The sequence below is a fragment of the Neolamprologus brichardi genome, chromosome 17 (genome assembly GCF_056152115.1).
Source record: "Neolamprologus brichardi isolate AB-2024 chromosome 17, ASM5615211v1, whole genome shotgun sequence".
In the NCBI taxonomy this organism is placed as follows: domain Eukaryota; kingdom Metazoa; phylum Chordata; class Actinopteri; order Cichliformes; family Cichlidae; genus Neolamprologus; species Neolamprologus brichardi.
Window position 1 is genome coordinate 19770572 of NC_142120.1, and position 25801 is coordinate 19796372.

A 25801-nucleotide genomic window follows, 5' to 3' on the forward strand; every position below is an offset into this window, starting at 1 on the left:
CACGCGCGCAGGGCTGTTGCGTCTGCGCGTGCCGGTCACGGCGGGGTGAGGATAACATTTAAACAGGGACACTCGACCCTCTGTGCGCGCGCGCGCGTGTATGCGTGTGTGGTCCAGCGCACGTCTACCTAGTGGGCGTGTTCCCGCTCCTCCCTCCCTGCAGACCGGTGCATGCGTGTGCACGCGCGAGTGTGATTGCACGCGGTGAAGTCGGGCTTCTTCTTTTTTTTTTTTTTCTTCTTTTTTTCCAGGTTTAATCAGCTGGTTGTTCGTCCTCGCGGCGGCGTCTGCGGTCACGAGTGGGTAATTTCTCTCTGAGTGTGCGTGATTCCCCCCCCCCCTCCTCCTCCTCCTCCTCCTCCTGCTGCTCCTCAGCGTGGAGAGGTGCGGGGCCACTGCTGGCTGTGTTGTTGCGGCACTGGATGGATCCGAGCATGTTTGCGGGTGAAGCCTCGGGCGGTGCACGCGGAGGGAAATAATTTTCTTCTTGTTCTTCTTGTGTGTGTTTTTTTCTTCTTCTTCTTCCTGTCTACCTGCCGGTCAGTCACCTGCGCTGTGGCGACATGTCAAACTCAAACAAAAGCAAGAAGGACAAAGAAATCCTTGCTGAATACGAGAGCCATGTGAAAGGTAAGCTGATTTCTCGTCATGTGTGAACATCTCCACGCGCATCTGCACCTAAATCTCCCAGTCACACCCACCCTTTTTTCTCTCACCTTTGCATGCTCACGTTAAACTCTCTCACACACACACACCTGTGTGCCAGCACGTTCACCGCTCATGCATTGAGTCCCGTGCAGGGTGTGTTTGTAGGGGAGCTGACACCTCACCGTGAGACGTCAGGATTTCTGGGTTCATCCTGAGTGCTGCATGGCGCCTGAGGGGGAGAGGAGGAGGAGGAGGAAGAAGAGGGGTGTATGTATTCTGCAGATCCTCTTGATCTTTTTCACCCACTGTGTGTGTGTGTGTGTGTGTGTGTGTGTGTGTGTGTGTGGTTTTACGCTCAGATCTGAGGCAAGTGGCTGTCTGGTATTTGTATTCCTCTGAGACTGTGACTGCAGCAGTGTGTGTGTGCACCTGATACCCCGGGGACACGCTCAGGTGATGATGATGATGATTGGGAAAAACTCTTAAATAGTGGTTGCTATGATTGTGGGACAACCCCCTCTCCTCCTCTTCCTCCTTCCATCCCTGCTCCGATGGGGCGGGCGAGTCAAATGACCTTTTATGAAAAGCTCTTTACAAGCTGCTTCATTTTCATTTCATGAAGCAGGGTGGATGATGGGAGATCAGCCAAAATCCACCTGTGTCTACATCTGTGTGTTTGTGTGTGTGTTCCTCTTTACCTCCAAATGTCTGACCTTTTAACAGCCTCATTCAAACGCCTGCAAAATGCCAGCAGCATCTCATTTTTGTGCAGCTCCACATGGCTCCTCACACTCAGGCTGCCATCTTCACTTGTCACCTACGCCCACGCTTCAAAAGGAGCCGCTCATGCTTTCTCACCTCAATCACATGCCGAATCTTTGGAAATGTTCAAAATCCAAGCACCTTCATTCAAGAATCCTGCCTCTGCCCTCTGTGTCTGTGTGTGTGTTTCATACCTTTTCCAATGAATCGACACAGACTTTGAGTGATTACATTTAATGGAGAGTGGCCATTACAGCCCCCAAGAGTGGAGTGTGTGTGTGTGTGTGTGACTGTGTGTGTTGTTTGTGGTTGCTTGTGTTTGTGTGCCCTCGCCTTGGCGCCTTGCCAGAACGCGCTCGGGGATGCCCTGCATCATAATGACCGCTCGGATAAAGCCCCCTGCTGCTCCTCCTTCTCCGGATGGCCGACTATCTCGGCGCCCCTGTCGCCTCCTGCCGAGACCCAAACGTATAGATCCACCATTGTAACTATGTGCTTTCCAAGTCTGCCTCCCTGCTCTGCCTCCTGATTGGTGGATGCAGGAGGTGGTGTGTAATGTATACACAGGAGGTGGCTGCTGCCACTGGGGAGGTGGGGTCTACTCACTGAGGTGAGTTGAGCCTGATGTAAAGGTAGTGGTGGAGATTATGCACAGTGCTGACAATACATATTTGGAACTGCACTGAGCACGCTCACGCCGTCACCTCATCTCCAGCGTGTCACGCTTCCTCTGGCTGAACGAGCGAGATGAGGAACGTTTTAATGAGAAAAAGGAGGGGGAAAGGGAAAAAAGGAGCTCTGCAGGAGGAGAGGAGAGGCAGATATAAAGTGTTTCCTGCTGCAACGGCTGCAAGTTTGGGGGGGGGTTTTTGCCTGCGCCTGCACGCAGCTGATTAGTAAGTTCACATCTGCATACCTGCAGGACAGACACACCAACATACAGACAGGCAGACAGGTGAATAATTACAGAAGAGGGAAGGAAGTGACTCTTCACTTTAAATGCTCAGAAGGGCCAAATGAGAGGCCCCGATCAGCGTGCACGTACGTTCATCTGTGTGTGTGTGTGTGTGTGTGTGTGTGTGTGAATTTCTTGATGATGATCAAGCACTACTCTGCCCCTGTGTCCTTGAACCTGGTTGTCGTGGTAACAACCACGGCGTGAGCTTCCTGTTCTTCTGACATCATGCTCACACATGCTGTATTTATAGGACGGCAAACGTGAGGATGGTTTGAAGGATAATGGCACAAAGTCACTTTTCAAGGTGCTCGGCAGGTCAGCACAGAGGGCTTGCAGCAGTTTTGTCTCTGCATTTTCAGGGCAGTGTGCGATAGAAGAGATGGTAGCAGAGGCAGAAAACTGTTCAGCATATTGTTAAAGAATTAGATTTCTTTGATCTGTGCAAAGATCTTAAACCTTTCAGTAAATACTCTGGCACCATCCACTTTCCTGTATCTACAGAGCTAAGTCTGGAATACAAAACTGCTGATATGAATGTATTAAAATGTCAGCTTTAGCAGCATGTTGTTTACTTTATAGGGACAATATGTTGGTTAGAGATCCCCACCCAGATAGCAGTTTTAGTACAAATAGCTCCAGGGACAGGAACCATCCATTTTTCTTAACCTCTTATTCAGTTCAGGGTCCTTAAAGACCAGATCCTCTCCAATCTGTAATAAGACAAGAGGTAGGGTACACCTTGGGCCAAAGCATCTCCAGTGCTTCTGTGTTGTTTAGTTCAGGCCATGTTGGTAAAAGGCAAGAGTGGTATAGAAATAAGTTTGCCACGATCAACCATAAGTGGTGTTATTGCAATGCGAAAGTTTTTTGGAACCACAGCAGCTCAGCCAATGTTAGACCAGGTAACGTTACAGAGCGGAGTTGTGCTGATTCCATAACTACACAGTTTTAAACCTTCTCTAACATTAACATCAGCAAAAAAACAAAACAAACGTGTGCCGGGAGCTTCATTGCATGGGTTTTCATGGCCGAGCAGTTCCTTTAAGTGTGACATGAAAGTGGCTCAATCTCACTGATACTGCACATCACATGGTCAGATGGTGTCGTAAACCTCCTCCTGCCTCCTCCTACCCTCTTTGAACTACACTTACTCTCTATAATCGGAAAAATATGCAGAATTTCTAGATGATACATGAAATTTCGTATTTGTAGCTGTTTGTCTTGATTTGCTTGAGCGAGATTTCAGTGCATGCAGGTAAGCTGTCCATGTGGTGACAAAAGATATCAAAAGCATTGCCAACTATCAAATGAGGATTTAACCCTTTTGAAAATATTTTTCTGCATTCAGAGTTGAACTATTAACAGGCAGGAAATTTAGGTCCAGACAGGCGATGTCCATGCTTGATGTTCCAAAAGAATAAAATTTCTACTTGTAGAGCTTACACCTTTGTGTTTTGGATCGCGATCTTTATGCCCTGGAAGTCCCGAAACACTGGCTATTAGTCCAAGATGCTCAGTAACCAGACTGAATCAATGGGTTCCCAGATTTCACCACAACAGTATAAAAGTGCAGAAGAATGTCGATGGTACTACTTCTCTTTCTAGCTCTTTTTCATTTCTTACTGTTAGTGTCTGGATCTTTCACATGAAGAACTCACAACACTCAGCATTTAGTCTGTTTGTGCCATTCCAGTCTTACTCCAAAGCTGTTCTTAAACAGTCCGTTTGAACATTAAACCATTTTTGACCTCCCAGCTCTCTTGCACAAAGTCCTTGTGATGTCCAGTTGCAGTAAAATAAGAATAGAGCAGGTATTTGACTGGAAAACAGCCTGGAATGAAACTGCTCAGCATTTCCAGTATTGAGAACCAGCATGAAGTGGGCTCTGTCCTGTGTTGTGTACAACATTGGGCTTTATTGACCAGATTGTCCAGCCATTTTCCAGAGTTCATGTGTGAAAATGGCTCACGAGTGCCTGAAAAATCTGTAGTAGGACTCTTTGTAGCTGAAGGTAGTTCAGTTCTTTATGACTAGCTGGATGGTGAGGCTCATTATCATGCTGCAGAATGATGATCAATCAAATAGTTCCCTAAAGGCCATTTCAGGGTTTCAGTGCGCCTGTTAAAGCTGGCCTGATCTTCTCACTGCCAGGTCGCCATTACTGCACAGATGCATGAAACGAGTCTGAGTGCCTCCGATTTTAGAAGCACATAATGAAAGCTCATGCGAATGCAACTTTTGCACAGAAAATGTTTCTCCATAGAAATTAACAAAGAAAGGGTCAAGATAGATAAAAGTTGCCATGATTAATAATTCTTGAAGAATAATTCATAAATCCTCATCAACCATCTGAAAAACGTCTTTGGCCATTTTAAGGAAGTACACAAGAAAGAGGAAGTCAGCCAACTGGAAACAGAAAGAGGAGTAATTTGGTCTCTAAAATGTATAGAATGGTGAAATCGCATTGCAAATTCTCAGAGAGCAAAATAGTTCACATTTTATTGTGTTACAAAACAAATCTTCAGTGTTTGAGAAGCTGGTAGAGAGAAACCAGAAAATTAAGTCAAGACACATGCGCCAATTTACTTTCACATCACTTCTCCAAAGCTTTCAGAGTAGGGTTTATTCGATTTACTTGTTAGCTTCTTTCTCCATTTTGAACCTAGTGAGTTAAACACCCAGTTTGCCAAAGCTGAACACACTCTTCTGGATGAGAAAGGAGACCAACCGAGAAGGGCTGTTACTCTGAATAAAGCCCCTGGAGATCGTTTTAACGTACGTAAGCCATTCCCAACCTTCAGACTACTGTGGCCCAGTTTTAAATATGAAGATCTTTTAAAGCCCCTTTTTCTAAAATTAGTCATTTCACTTGGCTGATTTATTTTTAAAATTATTATTATTGTTTATTGTACATGACCGTTTGCAGGCACATGCAGTCCTTTTTTATTTTGTTCGATATAAAACTGTGACGACTGGTAGATTTAGATTTTTTTCAGTGTTCAAACATAAACTTGAATTTTTAATAAAATATGTTGTATTCTGTTCTGTTTGTTGACAAAGACAGCCTTGTGGGTCAATGCAGGTCTGTTCTTTGACACAAAGTCCCAATTTTAAATAAACTAACTAAAAAGGCAGGTTTTTGTGCATAAACCTGTCTTTTTCTACTTTATTTGTTTTTCAATTCTCAGCTGTTTGGGATCTCGCCCATGCTCTAATCTCACAAACGCAGAGCAACAAAGGTGATTAAAAATTAATCTCACTTAACTTTATCCAGGACTCCATAACAGAGACGCAGGTAATCTAAATTTAGGATGACGCTGATGGTGTGTAGATGCACAAACGTAAAGGTTTTCATGCGATTAAGAAGCATTTAAATTGACTTTTACTCTAATAAAGGTCGCTTTGAACAAAGAAAATGGATGTATCAATAATTATGCATTCACTTCATTCTTATTTTGTGGTTTTGTGCTCTGACCTCTGACTGTGCATGACCCGAGCACGCCATCCCCGGTGCAAACGGAATAAAACGAGCTCCAGGGAGCTTTCAGATTAAATCAGTCTGCAGATTTAACAAGACATATTCTTTACACTCTAGGTAACTCCTGCATGCTTTCCCCTTTGTCAGTGTTTTGCTACGTTATTCTGCGCTGACTGTAGCTCGTCTGATCAAAGAGGGTGAGTCTAGTCGTCGGGGTGCTACGAGGACACGCGAGGAGGTTTCTAAGAAGAGGCATTTCAGAGATCAAAAGGTACGCACGGCGGATATCCTCTATCACTCTCAGTTGACTGTGATCCCAGCCAAGAAGTTTCATTTATATAATCTCACCTCCTCGGTGGATCTGTTTGAATCCTCCTCCTCTTCTGCAAAAGCAAGCCTCATATTTTTGTATTCCTAGAAAGCAAACAGACAGAAAAACAGACATCTTCTTTAGGACATTTTTGTTAATTCATCGTGAAGTGTTTGGTTTTTAGATCTACTGATTATAGTCAAAAATGCAAATAATCCAAACAACACTTAGTTTCCTGTCATATTAGACAAAGTAAGGCTTTGTGTTCTTCTCTTTAGAATAAACCAGATTGTACCCTCCTTTTTAATCTTTGCTTGTAAAACAACTTTGTGTTGCATTGTTGAATAGACTCAGTGTTGCCTGATATAACCTGAGATGGGAATGTTTCTAATTATCATACTCTCTTCAAGCAACCTTTTTCTTTGGTATTGGCTGGTTTTAAAGATTTTTCTTTAGGGTTGTCTGGCTTTTTAAAAAATTATTATTACCTTAAATTGTTCTCTGCAGTTTTTCAGAAACGTCCGTCATTTTTTTTCCAAAATTTCCTACCATTGTCCGGCTGTTTTTGCAGCCTCACTGCCTCACAGTACTGATCAGTACTGTTCCACACAAGCGTAAAAGGGGCCCACTTCCTGTTACTGCTACATATTAAAAGAAGTTGTTCTTAACTGATGTGGTTTAATGCAAAGGGTTAATGTAGTTGGTCTTATGTTGATTAATTTTGGAACAAATCTGGATTTGTTGATTTTTATTTTTTTTTTTTTTGCAATATCGCCAAAATAATAGCCACACTTTTTTTGCTCACTGATTAACAGTGTTGGGTGTAATGCACTACAAGGTAATGCGTTACTGTAGTCATATTACATTTACAGTAACATGGTAGTGTAACGGTACTGTTCTAAATTCAGTAATCACATTACAGTTACAATTATGCTGTTACTTATGCTGAAAAAAGAAAAAAAGGAGGGGGGGGGGTCACTTTGAAAGCACGAGTGATGTAAGGATTGCATGCGGACCCCAGTCCTGCAGCCAGAGCCTGATCTTCAATAGGTAACAGCTAAATTATGCTTTAGTGTTGGCAGTTAAGGGCTGCCGGTCTACCTGCAGAGAGATCTGTTGTTGATGGAGGCAGTATATGAACTATGTGCTGCGAGCCTGCGACTGGTCTGTGGGCCACTCTTGCTACAGCTGTTGTTGGTCTGTAAGCCAGCTGTGGAGAATAGCGAAGTTATAACATACAGAGAGCATGTTAAAAACAAAACGTCCTCTTTAGCCACTGTTTGAAATTTCCATGCTGTATTTTTTTATTTTTGGTGTTTATTTCCTGCGTCTCACATTCCTGGTGAACTCCACTGTCGCTCCTTTCCTTTTTCTTGCCCACTTGCCAACAACTCTACATTCATCCATGTTGAGCAATTTGCAGTTGGGATTCTGGAGGACTGGCACAGAGCGTGTTTGGGAACTTATCTCTGTTGGCAAAAACCTCCCCAGACTGAAACAACCACAGGACCATAAAATAAGCATAACAGAGGCAGTGATGAGCAGTCAGGCCTGCAGCCTCCATTTGTACCGGTCTCTGTTTCGACGGTAGAATCTCTGTGGCGATCGCTTTGAAGTGTCTTTGGGCTAGTTTTCAGCTTTGCTTTGTGTTCAAAGAAACGAAAGATCCTGTGTGTCCTCATTCGGATCCAGATTTACGTCAGTGTGTGGGACTGTAGCTTTAGTTTAATATTCTTAACTGGTGATTATGTGACAGTGCATTTCAGGTCACATTACAGAGTACTGTGAAAGGAATATAATAAGTAGTGTAACAGATTAGTTAACAATATTCATTACTTACAAAACCAATGTTGAATTTAGATACTTTAAAAAAAATTCTGTTTGTAAGTGGCTCTTATACTCTGCGTGAGCACTTGAAGCTCATTCACACACATTCATACAAGCACTTTTTTCTATGCATGCGGTCTATCTAACAGGAATCAAACCAGCAACCTTCTGATTAGCAGACAATGTGCTCTGCCGCCATTTCAAACACATATCAGACATTTTTCACAAAAACAAGTACAGTTATCGATTAGAAAATAAATCTTACATGGATATGATTGCAGGGTTGGAATCCTGGAATTTACTGTAAATTGCCTCAATGTTCGTTTGCAGTAGAAGAACTCTGTTAATAGATGTATAAAGCAAAAGGAGAGTTTGGAATTGAAAATGTGGAAAGTTGCCATGTTCTACATTGTAAGGTCTTCTTCCTTGAGACTGAGTGGCATTGAAGTTGCTCGTCACAGCAGGACGTCATATGACTGCAGGCAGGTGACTGGAGTAGAAAACAAGCAAAGCAGGAGAGCAGAAGTGTAACATAGAAGACTATGCGAAGATGCTAGCTGCTAAAGGTTGTGCACAGCTAAAATTGAACACCTTAGCTCCTCTTGTTTTAATTAATTCTTAACTGATCGAGTCACTTTGACATAATCTTGAAATATTCTGCAGGTGCCTCAGCTGTGCAGCAGAGGGCTTCTGTATACGTGTTGATCAAAACTGAATTTATCAAATTTGGCCGCGCCTCTAGCAAATCAGGTGACCATGAATAAATTTCATGTAAAAAGCTTGAGATGGACTGCAGGGGGGAATGTGGGATTTAGAGAAATATGAACATATAAAATTATGTATATGTTTAAAAATTATTATTTAAATGAGCAATAAAATTCCAGGTTCGAAGTGTAGTTAAATTAGCAGGACTGTTTCTGATTTTGACTTTCAGACTCAACAAAAGGTACAACAGAAATAAAAATAATTGATAGTTCATCTTGAATGTGTCTTTATATTGTTTAATATTTGTATTATTTAAATTTGATCGCAGTTAAGTTTTAATCCAAGGAGGACTTTAACTCAACAAAAGATCGTATCACTGCCTTTGATGCACGTTTGTGTAAAGACGCAGTCTCACATCATTTTGGAGGCAGAGTTAGCATTTGCACTCTTTGATGTGGCATCAGAAATCCCAGTGAAAAGTGTGAAAGGGATTTCCAAGAAGAGCAAAGAAAGAGCCTCCTACAGTTTGTTTTATTCATGAAATAAAGAAAATTACTGCATCATGTTTCAGTGTTTGGTGTTGGAGTGTAGCGAGAAAGTGTGTGCATGGTGATAACATATGTGAGTGTATATAACTAAAGATAACATTTAAAAATAACAGAAAAGTTTTGATTTTTATTATTGATATTATATTTATATCTATATTATTTATGTTATAAACATTTCCTACTTTGTACTGTACCCGAACTGGTAAATAATGAAAGTTTAATATTGTTGGATAAATTGAATATTGCAGTATTTAAAATTTTCAAAGTTGGATGTTGGATAACATTATTTTAATATTTTATTATCACATTGTGAAGGTCCCTCTGTTTGTGAGCTCTTAAATCAAATCTGGCTTTGTATTTATAAAACTGTCACTAAGAATCATCTGATTTCAAAAGGCTATATATACCACTTGAAACTCACAAAACCCCTTTTTTCTAATTATATATTTCAGTCGTTGCATTAATAATTACTACTATGAATCAGTGGATAGAAATGTGGTTGTATGGTCGTATGTTCTAATTTCAATGTACGACTGCACAAAACAGTTATAAATGAATTACTGCATCAGCTTACATTTACCTCTAAATAAAAAGTCCTATCCTTTAAAAATCAAACACACTGGCGCTGTCTAGTTTCAAGTCTTACTGAACACAAAATGATGCTCCTTTTGTAAAGTGTGGTCCCATTTATGGAGTAAAGCGGTGTATGACTCATACGGTGTGACTCATATGGTAGTGACTTGTTAATCATATGGTGGGGCAGGCGTATGATTAACAAGTTGCTGCTGTGTGAACGTGCAGTGTCGCTGGGTTTCTCCTTGTTTGTCACATCTGCTTTCAAAAGGATGATGAAGTTTGAGGCTTCAAAAATGGTAAATTTCAAACTGGTTGTTATTGTTTATTATAGCATAATAAACAATAACTACTAACACTGCCCTTTTTTTCTCCGCATAGTTGTATATTTTCAAAGGTTTCATTTAACTGGAAATCCATTTAAAAGAATGAAAGAATATCCCTCTCATGCTGTCTGTGAAAAGAAAATTTGGTCCCTGAAGCCAAGAGGTTTTTCTAAGCCTCGACCCAAGTATCTCAGTCGCTTCCTTTGGCAGATTCAAATCTCAAACTCGAAACTCAATTGAAAGAGGACAAACTCGAAAATATCCTTCTATTAAGGTTTCAGGCTGGACAGTAGCCCAGTTACAACATGTCCTAAAAGAGAGAGGGGCAAACTTTCTCTTTCTCTGCCATCTGTCCATCATTTGCAAACTGGCACCGGGTTGCCAGTTTGTTGCTCCACTATCCCTCCTTTCCAGTAAACAGCAGCAAACTTTTCTTGGCACTGCATTGTCAGTTTCTCTGCCGTTGCTCCCTATTTTCTTGCTTTCTCACACAAATAAAAGCTGCGCCTCTTTTCTAGGAGATCCGGACTCCACAGTGCGCATTTTTCCTCAAGGCATACCTTCACTTCTCAAATGCTTTCACTAGCATCACTTAAATCCTCTCTCCTGGACACAGTCATTCAGGACAACTACTTCAAGACAAACACACTTCTTCACAAGCCGTTGGGTCATTACCTGGAGCATCAAAAATCCCAGCATGCGCCCAGCAGCAGAGTTTCTGTTAAGAGTTGAGTCGCATCGCTATTCCTCTATCAATGTCTGTCATCGTCCAGAATTTCTTCTGCTCTCTTCTCCTGCAATTCCTTCCAAATTTTTCCAGCACATGCGCCACTCAATGGAATCCCTGACCACCCCATCAAGGTCACGGGTTGCTTATCATTGCAAACCTGCCTGCCAGTCATATTTTTTGGAACAGTCTTCAACCTTTGTAACATACAAGCATTACTGCTTCTAGTGCAGGGGTGTCCAACTCCAGTCCTCGAGAACTACTGTCAACACAGCCGAGTCAAATGATTGGATCACCTCTTCAGCATGCCATCAAGTTTGGCAACAAGGCCTGGTAACAAGCCATTCATTTGATTCAGGTGTGTCGGAACAAAGATGCATTTAAAAGCTGCTGGACAGTAGCTCTCGAGGACTGGAGCTGGACACCCCTGTTCTAGGGGATGCCCTCTCTGGGGATCTGTCTGGCCTGGGAGACACTGCCAGTCCCCTCTGAGGCCTCCCTCAAACCTCAGTCTCTATTCAAGCCATCTGCCATCACCTACTAGAAATGCTGTCAAACCTAAAATGAGAATGTGGTCCCAGCTAGTGAAATCTGGCCCGTGTTTAGAATTGCCACTTGTGAAGAAACGTGACATGATGGAACAAAATAGACATTATTTTTGAACCAGGAACCAAAGATTAGCATAGATAATCTGATATGAGTCTTAGCATCATATGATCTTCCACATATCCAAAGTTACAATGGCAGCAGGCTTCCTAAAATATTCTCTTCAGCATAATCCACATCTGCTTCTTCCTGTTTCCAGTCCAGGATAGATGTGTAATCCCTCCAACACTTCCTGGGTCTCCCCTCATTGCCCAGAAATCCTGGAATTCCATTTGAAAAAACCTCCATGAAAGTGAAATTCTGAAATCCAGTGCTGGATAAAATCATCTGGAAGCAGGAAATTGTGGCCCCCTTCTGCAGCCAGACATGAATCCACATAACAGACCAGAATCTAATATGTTGTTATTATTATGAAACCATTTATGGTTTTCAGTGGCAGCTTGTTTCCCCGTCGCCACACTTCCGATGTCTTAGACCCGGAATAGCACATTGGAGACCTTTCTTCTCCACTCGGCTGCTCATAATTAGCGTTTAAAGGATACATAGTGAACGTGGCATCGACACCAACTTCAAGAAGTAATTAAACCGCTGATCCGTCGGGCCAATCAGAACAGAGTGTTCTCCCCCCTGCCCGGGCGGGGTAAGATGTGAAGCAGCTTCGGAGCAGTGGAGCAGACATTCATTCATATGAAATTGTTGCGGCTCAACACAATGTGTGAGAGCAGCGTGAGATGGCAGCCATTTTAAATTAGTAAGCAAACAACATCAAACAATGCCAGATTCAATACACACACTCACACACACACACACACACTGCTTGCCACACATGTTTTTATGGATTTCCACAGAAAACTGGTCAGTCTATAAAACTCTCCACCCCTGTGTGTGTGTGTGTGTGTGTGTGTGTGTGTGTGTGTGTGTGTGTGTGTCGATGCGGCAGATGCAAGCTCTTGTCTTCACCTTCCTCATCACATGGTTCACACACAGTGTGTGGTTGCCAAGACAACAGGTATTGGAGTGGATAGAGAGCCCTGGGATTGGTGTGTGTGTTTTGTGTGTGTGAGAGAGACAGGTGGAGTTACTGTGTATTCTGTGCTCGCTCTTCCTGCTGCTGCAGATTGATCGAGCTCTGAAATGGCACGAGCAGTGAAGCATGCAGCCAGGCTTTACCACGCTGTAGGACTCAAAGTGTGTGTTTGTGTGTGTGTTTGTGTTTGTGTTTGTGTGTGCTTGCAATGTGGGTTTTTAGGTATAGTGATTTTAATGCGGTCACAGGATGTCGTCCAAGGTGACTCCTCAGAGGAAAAATGGTCATCATCTTCATCAGCAGTTGCATGAGGTAGAACAGACAAAGCGAGTGAAGATGAGGAAGAAGAGGAAAATTAAGCAATGTTAATTAAAAGTTAATCAATACTGCAGTTTAGCATGTTAAACCAGAACCAGACCTATCAATTAAACTCATTATCTTGACTGTAGCGGTCGCCTCGATTAGTTTAACGATTTGTTTTAAATACACTTGTGCACTAAGCGATAGACTTTGTTCTTTCACTGCAGGAAAAATCTGTGTTCTCTTAATAACATTAATAACATATAAAAGGCGTTCCTCTGCAAATACAGGCCCACTTTGTGGCAAATAAACAATAAAGCAATAACGAGCTGCCTCTCCAGTGAGTCCCACTTTTAAAGAGAGCGTTCAGTAGACAGTGCTGAAAGAACTGTTGCAGAGGCAGCTGAATGATATTGAGGACAACCACAACTACAAGCAATGTCCTGGAAATCCAAGCTGAAATAAGCCAGGGATGCCTGGTTATCATGGCTGAGCTTACAACAAAAGGGCAAGTGCATTGTACACTTTTAAATCATTCTCTTGGATGAAAGGGATAAAAAAAAATGAGTTGTCTCTCAGTGGTTGCCTCTCTGTTGACCAAATTAACTGATTAGCAGCTGCTACCCAGTGCCTGTCTATTTAAATCTGACCTGTTCACGTCTTGGTGTGCTCATGTCCTCCTGGGATCACGATTTTCTCTTTTGAAGTTGTGTTCAGACTGCTTGTATCTGTCCCAAGGTCAAAGTGGGCTCAGTAGTATATCACTTCTAGTTCAGTGACATATGTGGCTGGTAGACTGACAAATCTGTGATCAAATTTACCATCACTGAAACCATTTTAAAGCATTTACTACAGTAAGTACAGAATATAATCTGCATATTAAACTCTGAATCAGGAGTGACATGGTGCAAGATAAATTTATGTAAAATATATGATGGTTTCAGTGTGATACTCCTTTGTTTGAGTCTGCCCCATCCAGTGGCTTGAATCAGTGTGCAGAGCAGGTTAAGGCAGGTGATGCTACATGGAGGATGTGGTTGGAGCAGGATGATGCAATCTTTGATCTCACGTCTAGGTCTCTGCAGACACTGCTCTGGAGTTCAGGCAATCTCCAGTTAATCACTGCAGCCCTTATTTTCAGTTTAGCTTAATTCCTGGACACTGCATGTGTTTATTATTTAAAATAAATGCTGCTTTATCTCAGCATCAACAGTTCCGGTCTTTGAATGTCTGATTATTTTAAATGTGAAGGATGTGAAGAGTCAGACCTTTGCTCACATATGTATTTATATTTATTATATTTTTATTTATATAAAGTCAGTCAACAGAAACAACATGATGTAACAACTGCATCACATCAGCATCACCCTGATATGTTTTTAATTTTGAGAAAAAGAAGGTGGTCCTACAGATTTCTTTTTAATCTGTAAAACTCTGGAAGAGTCGCCAAGTCTCAAGCGTCATTTTGGTGTGTATAGGTGTATGTAATATTAATATATATTTATGAATTTTCCACACAACTAGGTCTAACTTACCAGCGGACAGAAACAATTGCGAAAACAAATATTTGTTAAGTATCTTTGTTGTTTTTTTAAATTATCCGTGTGCAGATGTGCGGACCCAGCTGGTGGAGCAGCAGCGCTGTCTGGAGCAGCAGACAGAGATGCGGGTCCAGCTGCTTCAGGACCTCCAGGATTTCTTCAGGAAGAAGGCCGAAATCGAAACAGAGTATTCGAGAAACCTGGAGAAGCTTGCCGAGAGGTTCATGGCCAAAACACGCAGCACGAAAGATCATCAGCAATACAAGTAGGCCTGCTGACCTGAGTACGCATGCATGTTTGCATGTTTCGGGGGGCACATATTTGTGTATTAAATAGATTAAATTGATTCTTATTTAAAAGTGATATGTTTTTTTATCTTTTAGTAAAAACAAAGATTAGATATGATTAAATTGCAGTTGCTGAAACACACAAAAATGTATTTACTGAAAGGGGACATATCAGGGATTTACTTTACCATAAATATTCATTTTTTATGACTTTTGGAGCTTTAAAACGGAGTTGGTTATCGCTAGCTGTTAGCCTAAGCTTAAGCTAATTTACTTACTTACTTTCCCATGTTTCTTTGAACCAAAGATATTAGTCAAGTTTATTCATTTTCATTTTAATTCATTTTGATAATCCCTTATAGCATGTCACATCAATAAGAAACATTTAAAACTATGGAGAAAAGTGTTTTAAGTAGGCTTTTTAAAAAGCTTGATAGCCTCTATTAGCATTGTAGCTAAAGCTCTTGCCCCTCCAGAATAAGATTGACCACATAGTAAGTTATTATTTTGCAGATAAATTGCTTCAATATATATAAAACCTCCCAGTGATATATAAATAAGTAAAATAATTAATGGCTACAATGATAAAATAATTGAATATACATGATTCTGAAAAGTTCCACTCAGCCTAATAAGTATGTTTACTTGAGCTACTTTAAATGTATTTTAATACAACAAATTTAATAAAACTTTTCCAATATTAAGATATTTAATATTTGTTGGTTATAGGTTTATAATTTTTTCTTTTCTTTGCCTATTTTCTTGATATTTGTTTATTTTTGGTCCTCACGTGCCCCCATTTAAAAAAGAAAAAGAAAAGGGCCTTGGTATTTTTTTTAGTTACTGCTCTCTGTTCTTTAAAAAATGTTATATATCCTATAAGATACATCGGCCGTGGGTATTTGGACGTTATACATTTAGGTCGTGAATAAAGTAATGATGTAATGATATAAATAAAAATAAAATACGATTCTGAATTTTGCATTCACATACAGGCTGAATGTTGATAGAAAATGACATAAAATGAAGCACAAAATATCTTTAAAAACTTTTATTTCACTTAAATTTTTAAATAAATTTTTATTTCACATCAGAAACAGATTGGTGTAAATAATGTAAATCATTATTTATTTAAAAGCTTAAAGCATTTCTCAGTATTACCTAATACAGAGGTTCTCAAAGTGTGTAGGTCTCTGCGACAGAATTGGTTTCCCTTGCGTCGGGAGCAGCGCTGGGCTCTTCAAATCACAGACAAACAGTATCCCACATTCTTGATTTTTAGTTCACAAACACTTGTTGTAATAACAAACTACTCCTGACATTTTGGAGATGTTAGCTCTTTATACAGTAAAGTTACAGTGGGATGCAAATAATATCAGGCTGATCCTGCTACGATTTGTTCCCCCGGTTCAAATCACGGACAAACAGTATCCCAAAGTTGTTTATGCTTTTGAACCCATTTTGCACAGAGAGGCATTTTTTGAGAAATGTATTGATAGCAATGTTGAATATTATTACACAGGAAAAAAACAACTACATGTAAAATAATTACACTGTGACGCCTCTGCCTTTGTAAATGGAGGGACAGTAACTGTGTGTGTATATTTAAGCGTGTAAAACCTGCAGATAGTCAGGTTAACAGTATTTTGTCTCTATCTGCCATTGTAGAAATTCATGTAGTGTAAACAATAATGTGGCGCACAGCGTGACGTGAAAAAAGGCACATACCTTTGACGTTGCGTGACGAACTCTGTATTCCTCGTCCACACGTAAACGCAAAAAATGGCGTTTTAAAAAAAATCTCAGTTTTTGGTGATTCGAAACGCCGTTTACGTGTGGACGAAACAGCTGCGTTTTCAAAAATACCCGATTAAGTGTGGACGTAGCGTAAAAGAGTTTGGAGATTATTTTTATTACTACCTGTAATTTATTGCACTTTACTTGTATTTTCTTAATTGTTTACTAAATGTTTGAGGTGTGAAATAAACCGCAATGGAGTTTGAAAACAAAATATGGATGTGTGTGGTTGGAGGATGTGTTTGTGTGGGTGGTGGGGGGGCGCAAACATTTTTCTTGTAAAACAAAGGTGGGCCCAGCAAAAAAAGTTTGGGAACCACTGACCTAATATATGTGTTTACCAGGGAGTTTGTTCAAACCTTTACTATCTGTCAATGAAGGATAGGATAGCTACTTAAGGGAAAAGAAAAGGCCAACAGTGGATATTAAGGGCTTGAACTCAAATGCATTTATCTTTTATCTAAATGATCCTCTCCACACAGTTTTAATAATCCACATATAAGTTGTATAAATTAGTTTTTGCTATGTTTAAGGCATCTCTCACTTTCCCTCTTCCAGAAAGGACCAGAATCTGCTCTCACCAGTCAACTGTTGGTATTTGCTGTTAAATCAGGTTAGTTTATGGTTTTGTGAATCTCCTCAAAGTCTTTTTGAAATCTATGAGCTATGAATATACAATGAGGCATGTGCTGTTAAATGTAAGAAAAGCTGTTGCATTCGATCTTGTACTTAGCAAAGTAGCTGAAGCTTGTGCTCACCAACTATTAGAGGTTTTATTCAATCCTTTCAATCTTTCCTTGACACGTTCCCAATTCCTGTCCCAGAGAGACAAGCCATCAACAGTCTAAATGAGTACAGACCAATAGCACTTATATCAGTAGTCATGAAATGTCTGGAGAGACTTGTATCTCAATACATCAAAAACTGCCTCCCTCTTAACTTTGACCTGCACGAGTGAGCTCATACACCAAACAGCCCTCCAGATTTTATTGAGCCATTTTGAATACCCAGGAAATTATCCTGGAATGCTCTTCCACCTTCACCACAATCGTCTCGTATATACTGGTTGGTAAAATATGTGACCTAGACCCCTCGCCCCCATCTGTACTGGGATTAAAGACTTCCTTACCAACCATCCACAAACGGTGAATGCTGGCCACCATCACACTTAGCACTGGCTCTCCTCAGAGCTGTGTGCTGAGTCCTCTCCTGTACGCCTTGTACACATATTTAATTTAGTTCAATTATATTTTTATAACACCAAATCACAACAACAGTTGCCTCAAGAGACTATTGTAAAGAACTTAAATAATAGAGAGAAACCTCAACAATCAGGCAGTCCTGTTTGAGCAAGCACTTGGAAACAGTGGGGAGGAAAAACTCCTTTTTAACAGGATGAAAACTCCGACAAAGTTTGATTCATATGTGGAGGTGAGTCAGCATACAGAGCTATCTGGGTGTTGCTAGCCCTCTTCTACGTCAGGAGGGTTTACTCAAATTCATGGGAACCAACATCGTGGAGAATCAGCAGTAATCCCATCAGAGACCAGGTTTACTGAGAATGCTCTGAAGGAACTACACAGAGGGAGAAACTTTGTTGGTGGCCTTCCAACGCTCCACTTTGAGAGTGTACTGCATCACAGTGTGGTAACAGCAGAGGTTTATCAGCACCACCCAGAGAAGCATCAGCTGCCCGCTGCCCTTTCTAGAGGACATCTCCAGCTCTCTGTATCTCAGCAGGGCAAAGAAAATAATGCAAAACCTTTCCCGCCCTGGACTGCACTTGTTCAACCTGCCTCCAGGCGGACCAGACAGTACAGATACATAAAGAGCCGGACCTAAAAACAGCTTCTTCCCCGCGGACCATCAGAACTCTGCTGTAAATAAAGGAGTGCAATAGCTGTTCTATAGGGAATGGCGTTCCGTTAAGTCCAGTCATGTCCTAAAGATGTGTGTCTGCCCTTAATGCTTTTATGCATTGTATAATTTTTAAAACCACATTTATTTATTTATTTTTAAATACACTTATTCTTTTTCAGTCTTTTTACCTACAGTTTTGCACTGAATAGAATAGTTCAGAATCTTGTATAATTCCCCAAGGATTATTATTATTAGTAAATTATTATTGCTACTGTTGTTATTAATTATTATTGTTATCATTACTATTACATTCTTTCATACCAATCTCTGTTTTCCAGGTGAGGAGGGAGAGTAAGGACCATGCCACCCTCAGTGACCTCTACCTGAACAACGTCATCACCCGCCTCACACACATTAGCGAGGACTCAGCCCGCCTGCTGAAGAGGGTGAGCAAGATTATCATCACTATATACTTTGATATTTATGCAAACAAAATATCCTTCATGTGTTAGTCTGTTAGTAAATGTTTCTCCACTTCTAAAAGAACAGAGGTCTTTATTTTTAATGCTTTGTATGTATTTGCTCGGGAGCATCTTTAGACTAATTTTGTTTACTTTGTCAATTAAATTAATGTAGCCTGGTCTCATAATTATATTTCTGTTGATATGTCCTAAAATCCTTATTTATCTAAGAATAATGAAAATCAGTGCAGGAATATTTTTTACATACGACAGAATGAGGTTTGTTGCTGCACCAGAAAAGTCGATTTCCTGTCTTTATGACATAGCATTATTGTTACACAACTTTTATTCAGTATGTGACAATAGCACCACAGTGGATTCTTCTAAGCTAAAGTTAAAGAAGTACCATTAGATCAATAAGCAGTTGGGTTTTTTTGAGTTAGTATCAAAAACAAATCAGAAAAGTCTACAAAAGTTAGTGTTGTGCTGACTTGTGTGGTTACATTATTCCGATGAAACCACTCAAATCTTCACATTTATTTTTGCATTCTCACTCCCATTGAAGATTTTAATGTCTTCATCATCTTCAGCCTCCTGTCTTTTTGTCAGTCCATCGTCTTCAAACCCAACATCACAGCAGGTCTCACTGCCATCTTGTAAACCTTTCATTCTCGCTGCTTTTCCCTCTGTCGACACTTGTCTCCACCCACTCCACCCTGCCTGCACTCTCTCCTTCACCCGCCTTGTGCAATGTCAGTTACTTTGAACGTTTGACCCCGGTACTTTCACTATCTCCTTGCCTATCTACCTGTCTCCATCTCACTCAAACGTTGTCCAAAAAAAGAGGACTTTTCAGTCAAAATTTTAAGCAACTTTCAAACTGATGCACTCTAGTTGCCTTTAGGAACGTTTTTAAGACACTATCAGAATTAAAAATAGAAGTAAAACAGCAAACTCAGAGTCTGAGAGCAAAAAAACAAGCTAAAACTCAGCTCAGCTGTTGATTCTCATTAAGTTCATCACGTCAGCTCATACTTTATTGCCATCAGAATATTGATTAGCAGCTGCTTTAAGCAAAGGATCTGAGTGCCTCTGCCTCAACTGTGTGTGTGCCCCTGCACAGAAACAGTGGTTATCCATCAGGCAGGCTGAACAGCAGGAGATATATAAATGAATCTGACCACACACAAACAAATGAATTCATAAATGAAACAAGCCGCGCTCCGCTGCCTGCTCTCAGACTGGATTTCTGTCTCATGCATTAAACAGCCGAGCAGTTTGGGAAGGAGCTATGTGGCAGCATTAATATTACATTATGCTAAATGACTGAGGAATCCCAGGATGGATGAATCCCGTTCCCATAGCGCCCGCTGAGAAAAGATCAGTTGAGCTTGTCGCCATGGCCACAGGGCTGTCGGTGTTGTCATGGCCACTCAGCCGTCTGTCTCTTCCTCTTCAGAGGAGAGTTTCTGAGAGGACGCGGCGATGTGATGGAGGTCTTGCTGTTTATAGCTGCTGGCAGTAGCTGCACTTTAGTTAGCATGAATAAAAGACGAGCCGGAAGCGAGATTAATAATGAACACGGCGAGCTAAAGTTGGAGGCGGGTAAAAGTACACCAGTGTGTGTGTATGTGTTTAATTTGCCAAACTCCAGCAGAGCTCAGGGGAATACTGACTTTACTTTTCATTAAAATCAACTCTGCGACTTAAAGAAGCCGTATGAAAAAATAACAACCCCAGAGGTCTGCACACACGGATGGTTTCCAGCACTGTAAAAATACATTAATGGTACTTTAGTGCTGTACTCGAGCACAGTACTGAGGTACTTGTGCTTAGAGCCACTTCTATAATCCGTAGTTTATATTAACAATTTATAAAATGACAATGTGATTGGGCAGCTGTTCTCTGACTATAAAAAGTAGCTGTATCACAGGAAAAGTGAATTTTTAAATGTTTTACCTTAAAAATTAAGTGATTTAAGCATTAATAATTACAGCAGTCAAAACTAGGCTATTTATAAAATATAATAATAAATTTATACAGTACTTTATTTAGCAAAGTTATAAAGGAGTTCAGAGAAACTACTTATAAAATAAAACATAGATTCTGTTAAAAATTTTCCATTTTGGTGGCCTCAGGATCACCTCTCAGTTGTGACCTCTGCTTGTATTTGAGTGTGAAGTGGATGAATGGAGAATTATCACCTCAAAGTCTGGAGGATTTGTTTTTTTCTGGGTGTAGGAGTTAAAATGCATTAAGTTTGTTTACTCTGCTCCAAATCGGTTGATGAGCTTTCTCCTTGTGGTTTGGTTTCTTTTCACACAGAGAAAAATCCAAACGACCTATAATGCGTCTGGCTTGGCACTTAGTACAGCAAAAGGGTCCCGGGTTCAAACGTAGGCAGGGCCCTTCTTATGCTTGTTAATGTTGTGATCATTCAGGTCAAAAAGATGTGAGTTGTTAGAGGATTGTTTCCTGTAAGTGTCATTGTATGAAGAGACAATTCTAAAATGGTGCATGAATCTGTTCACCCACTGTGAATGCCTTTATTTGAGAATATGCTGGTAACAGGTTTCTCTTATCATTTGTGTGCTTTAGAGTAAGGAGATCCTCTTCCAGCTTCAGGAAGACCTCATGAAGCTTCTGAATGAGCTTTACACCGTAAGTGGAACAAAAGTTATTCTTCCAAGGCTTTAAGACACAAGTTTTTTTATTGTGTTATAGTGTTAAACACATTTTTATGTGGTCTACAAATGCAACAAGAAAATAATGTACTTCTAAACATTTCATTCATCTACAGTTAATCAGGTAATAAAGCAGTAAAAAACAAGACCAAGGAAGGTTTCTTGTAAAATTTCAATCAGGTTTTTAAAGCTGTTGTAGCTGGTGTTGGGGTCATTCCTCAATAATGGGTTGCACAATAATCATGCACAAAAATGACACATTAAATACACTAACAGCAAGTGTCTGAGAGTCTTTTGTTGGCTCACTAACTGCCCCTCCCACCTCTGCATCTACAGCACTGTGAAAAAGTATTTACCCCCTTCCTGATTTCCTAGTCACTCCAAATCATTTGCCATCACCCCCAACCAGTCACAGCAGATGGTTGCCCCTCTTTGAGCCTGGTTGCACTGAAGGCAACTGTTGTTGTGATTTTGCGCTATACAAATATAATTGAATTGGTTTGGTTTTTTTCCACATTTGTCACACATACATTTTTAGATGACATAAAATTAACACAGCAAAAGAACATCATACCAACAGTCAAACATGGCGATGGTGGTAGTATGATGGTCTGGGTTGCTTTGCTGCTTCAGGACGACTGATAGAACCATTAATTACGCTCACGGCCTCAAAATCCTGAGGCTATTATTTTGTGCACTGAAGCTCAAGAGCACTTGGGTCCTGCAGCTGGACGACCCGAAAGACAGTAGCAAGTTCACCTCTGGTTGCAAAAAAAAAGCTGTTTTGGAGTGGCCTAGACATAGTCTGGAATCAGACTGAGATACTTCGGCATGACTTTAAACACGCAGAATATGCTGGAGAACCCTCCCATGTGGCTGAATTAAAACAATTCTTTAAAGAGGAGTGGGCCACTTCAAAAGCCTCATTTCCAGTTATCAAAAATGATTCATTGCAGTTTTTCACACATTAGTAGACGCTACCTTTCAAACATTAGCTGGCATTACAGTTTTTCTATCTAAAGCTTTTTTGTTTTCAATGCTTTAAACAGGTAAACAGGACCTGTTATGCTTTTGCTTTCCTGTCTTTTAAATGTTCATTTAAATCATGGCCAGAGTTTCAAATAATGAGGTCAGTGCATGTGCAATTAATCACAGTGAGCAAAAGAATAGGTTTCAGCCAGGTTTTTTCTACTCTTGGATTTGTGTGGTGTCATAGAGAGCAGATATTCCTAATGTGGTTGTCTCAGAAAGCCCCACCCACCTGCTGTTCCAACTGTTTTTTTAACAATGAGGAGCCAATCATGAGAAAGCTGGCTGAAAGGAGGAAAGAAGCCTATACGGCAGTTCCAGAGGATGAGGGGCTGCAGAGCAGTGATTCAGAGTTGATTCACCGCCCTGCAGAGCTATTCGAGTCCAAGAATTAAAATATGGTTCTGGAAATGAGCAGAATAGGTTCCTTTAATGGTAGTAACAGGGAACTGTCAAAGCAAAGTCAGTGGCTTCTTTTCACAGCTCAGAAAGCTTCCTTTATAAATGCAAAAATTTTCCTTTCTGCCTCACATTTCTCATCCATTCATTTTTTCTTCTGCTTTTTGTCTGACGTTATCCTTCTGGCCTGCTTTAAAGTAAAAAATCTGCCTCCTGTTGGCTGCCAATTATCAGGTTTTTCTTCAGGTCAGAGCGCTGGCCTTAAAAGCTCCTTGTCCAAACACTAGAAATCAGATTAGAGCAGCGCTTTAACCTTGGGGGGATAAAAAAAGACAGTCGACCCCGGCTGCAGCGCACTGCTGTTTTCCTATTTGATTGGGCTATTATGGGCTGCTGTTGCCTAGGTGATGAAGACATATCATATGTACCACGCGGAGACGATCAGCGCAGAAACCAAGCTGCGGGAGGCGGAGCGGCAGGAGGGGCGCGTGAAGGGCGTGTCAGGGACTGGCGGAGGGGTGGAGCCTGTGTTTGGCCTGCGGATAGAAGAGCGCCACCAGAGACGCAACGCCGCCCGCAAGATGGAGAAAATGAGAGAGAAGGTAACAGTTTTATAGAGAAAGGAGACTGTGTTTCCTCTCAGGGGTCATCCAAAGCAACCAGATGGGTAACCTGTTCCTGCATGAGATATTTTAGAATGAGATACTTTCTTTATTTAATCCTAATACTTTCCACTTCTTTTTGATTTCAACATGACTTGAAAGCAGAAAGGACTAATTATGAAAACTATTTTTTGCTTCTTGTTGATCGCATTTGCAGAACAAACGAGGGGAATCGGTACACGAGAACCAGAAACCAACCATTTAATCTTCTTTATGTCTGTTTCTTTACTAGAGGAAGGCAAAGTACTCAGAGAACAAACTGAAGACTGTGAAAGCCAGAAATGAGTATCTGCTGACTCTGGAGGCCACCAACGCCTCGGTGTTCAAATACTATATCCACGACCTGCCCGATATCATAGATGTGAGTAAATTACAGAGTGTACTTGTGGCACAAACCTTATATTCATCATTTAAAAAGGTTGTTAGGTTTGTAAGCCTAAATAGGAATTTGTATGTATTTTAAAATGTATGGAGAGAGCTTTTATGAGATTATTTTTAGGGCCTCTGGTAAAAGGAATAAAATTCCTTTAGATTTTTCCCATAGCGAATGTTACATCTATTACACTTGAAGCTATTCTAGTACTTCAATTGCCTTGCAACTCTTATTCTCCTCATAAATGTTCACCAATTTCTACAAAATACGTGTGGTCTTTTCCCTCTCGGGAATAAATCTCCATCTTTGTTTCAGTGCTGTGACCTTGGGTACCACTCCACTTTGAGCCGGGCACTGAGGACCTACCTGTCAGCTGAACTGAGCCTTGAAGCCTCCAGGAGGGCTGGTCTGGAGGTCCTGGAGGGGGCTGTGGAGGGCCTGGACCCTGCCCGTGACAGGCAGCGTCTGCTTGATCTCTACCCCACTGCCTTCTGCCCCCCACAGAACTTCAGCTTCCAGGCCCACATGGGCGACACAGTCAGTTTGCCCCTCTTTATGTCCTTTCAAACTAAGAGTCTGACACATATTATTACATTTAAATGTTCACCACAGAGAATTTAGACCTCTGAACAGCCATTTTCCAATTGTCTTCTTTTTTTGCTCCATATCAGGTGGCCCAGATCACCTCCCAGCCGCAGGTCCAGTCTGAGCTCAGCCTCCGCCTCACACAGCTTCAGACCCGCCTGGCGTCTCTGAAGATAGAAAATGAGGAGGTCAGACACTCAAGTACACCTCATAAAACTCAGGAAAACCATTTTGACATTAACTCTATTTTGAGTTACTAACTAGGACTACACTAAGATGGTTTATAAGCCATGTTTTCTAAGCAACCTCAGTAGGCTGATCTAACGTTTAATCCCAGATGGAAGAATTTAATCTGGAATATTTTTGACCGTTATGGTGCAGTTAGAGCTGTAAGGTGGCTCAAAAGTCATGATCTGTGCCTGATATGTGTTACTGCAAGTGTTAATGTTGGCTAAGATGACATAACTCACCTGAAATTTGGCCCATATAAGGTGGACCTGAGACTGAGTCAACACCATCATTCGTTGCTAAAAGAAAACTGCAGATTTGCCCAATAATACCTGGGGCACTTATTGGTATCTGGACTAAGACTTCACATTTTTGTGTTTATTTTTATGGTCTCATCTCATGTACAGGAAGTTACCTCTTTTTCTTATTTTTTTCCCCTAATCCTTCTTAAAGCGCTGATCAAGAAAGTGCCTACCAGTAAGTTCAACAACAGATTTCTTTGATCTGCTAAAAAAATATCATCAATGTGGACACAAATTTCCATCTGAGATATTTAGCTCCAGCTTTAGAAATTAAAACAACACAGAGACTCTGGTAAAAGTGGCCAAAACCCCTCATTGATTATTAATAACTTTCTAACAGTTAAAAACTTTGCACAAAGTTATGGTAATTTATACAGATTTAATGGGGTGATAATGTGGCATATGTAGCCTCTAAAAATAAAGTTGAACCATCTGATAGCTGTGTGGTGCTGCAGACTGCCGGTGTCCTCGCTGTTGTTGTGCACAGAGGGCAGCTGTTAACTCACCCCGAAGGGCATAAAAATGCTGAAGGAGTCTGGATTAATGAGCTGCATCTGCACATCTCAGCGGCTTACAACCCACACAAACACAAATTAAAAACACTCATAGACTCATTACTCTTGCTGTAAATATAAACACTCTTTGCATATGTAGCAAATGTAAACACTGCACCTCCTTAGGCATTTTTGAAAACAAAGCCACACCCATAAAAAAATGACAATAATTCAGATGCATTGATCCATGGAGCTGTGCTGAGACTGAGTAATGTGTTCAGATCTTACAAAGTTGTTCTTCCAT

The 25801-nt window shown here is 40.8% G+C and overlaps 1 protein-coding gene across 2 annotated transcripts in view; it reads left to right on the forward strand.

Annotated features, from left to right (window-relative positions):
• The first annotated feature begins 264 nt into the window (after positions 1 to 264).
• srgap1b (SLIT-ROBO Rho GTPase activating protein 1b) overlaps positions 265 to 25801 on the forward strand; it is a 41399-nt gene continuing 15862 nt past the window's right edge. Inside the window, exons 1-10 of one of the 2 annotated variants that reach the window (XM_035909071.2) lie at positions 265 to 299; positions 545 to 630; positions 14406 to 14601; positions 16979 to 17033; positions 18619 to 18726; positions 21340 to 21402; positions 23258 to 23455; positions 23748 to 23876; positions 24204 to 24425; positions 24560 to 24661. In XM_035909071.2, coding sequence (XP_035764964.2) covers positions 564 to 630; positions 14406 to 14601; positions 16979 to 17033; positions 18619 to 18726; positions 21340 to 21402; positions 23258 to 23455; positions 23748 to 23876; positions 24204 to 24425; positions 24560 to 24661 — 1140 coding nt within the window. In that variant the 5' untranslated portion in view covers positions 265 to 299; positions 545 to 563. Of the gene's footprint in view, positions 300 to 383; positions 631 to 14405; positions 14602 to 16978; positions 17034 to 18618; positions 18727 to 21339; positions 21403 to 23257; positions 23456 to 23747; positions 23877 to 24203; positions 24426 to 24559; positions 24662 to 25801 lie in introns of those variants that run through there. The other variant, XM_035909073.2, reaches the window with a different exon arrangement.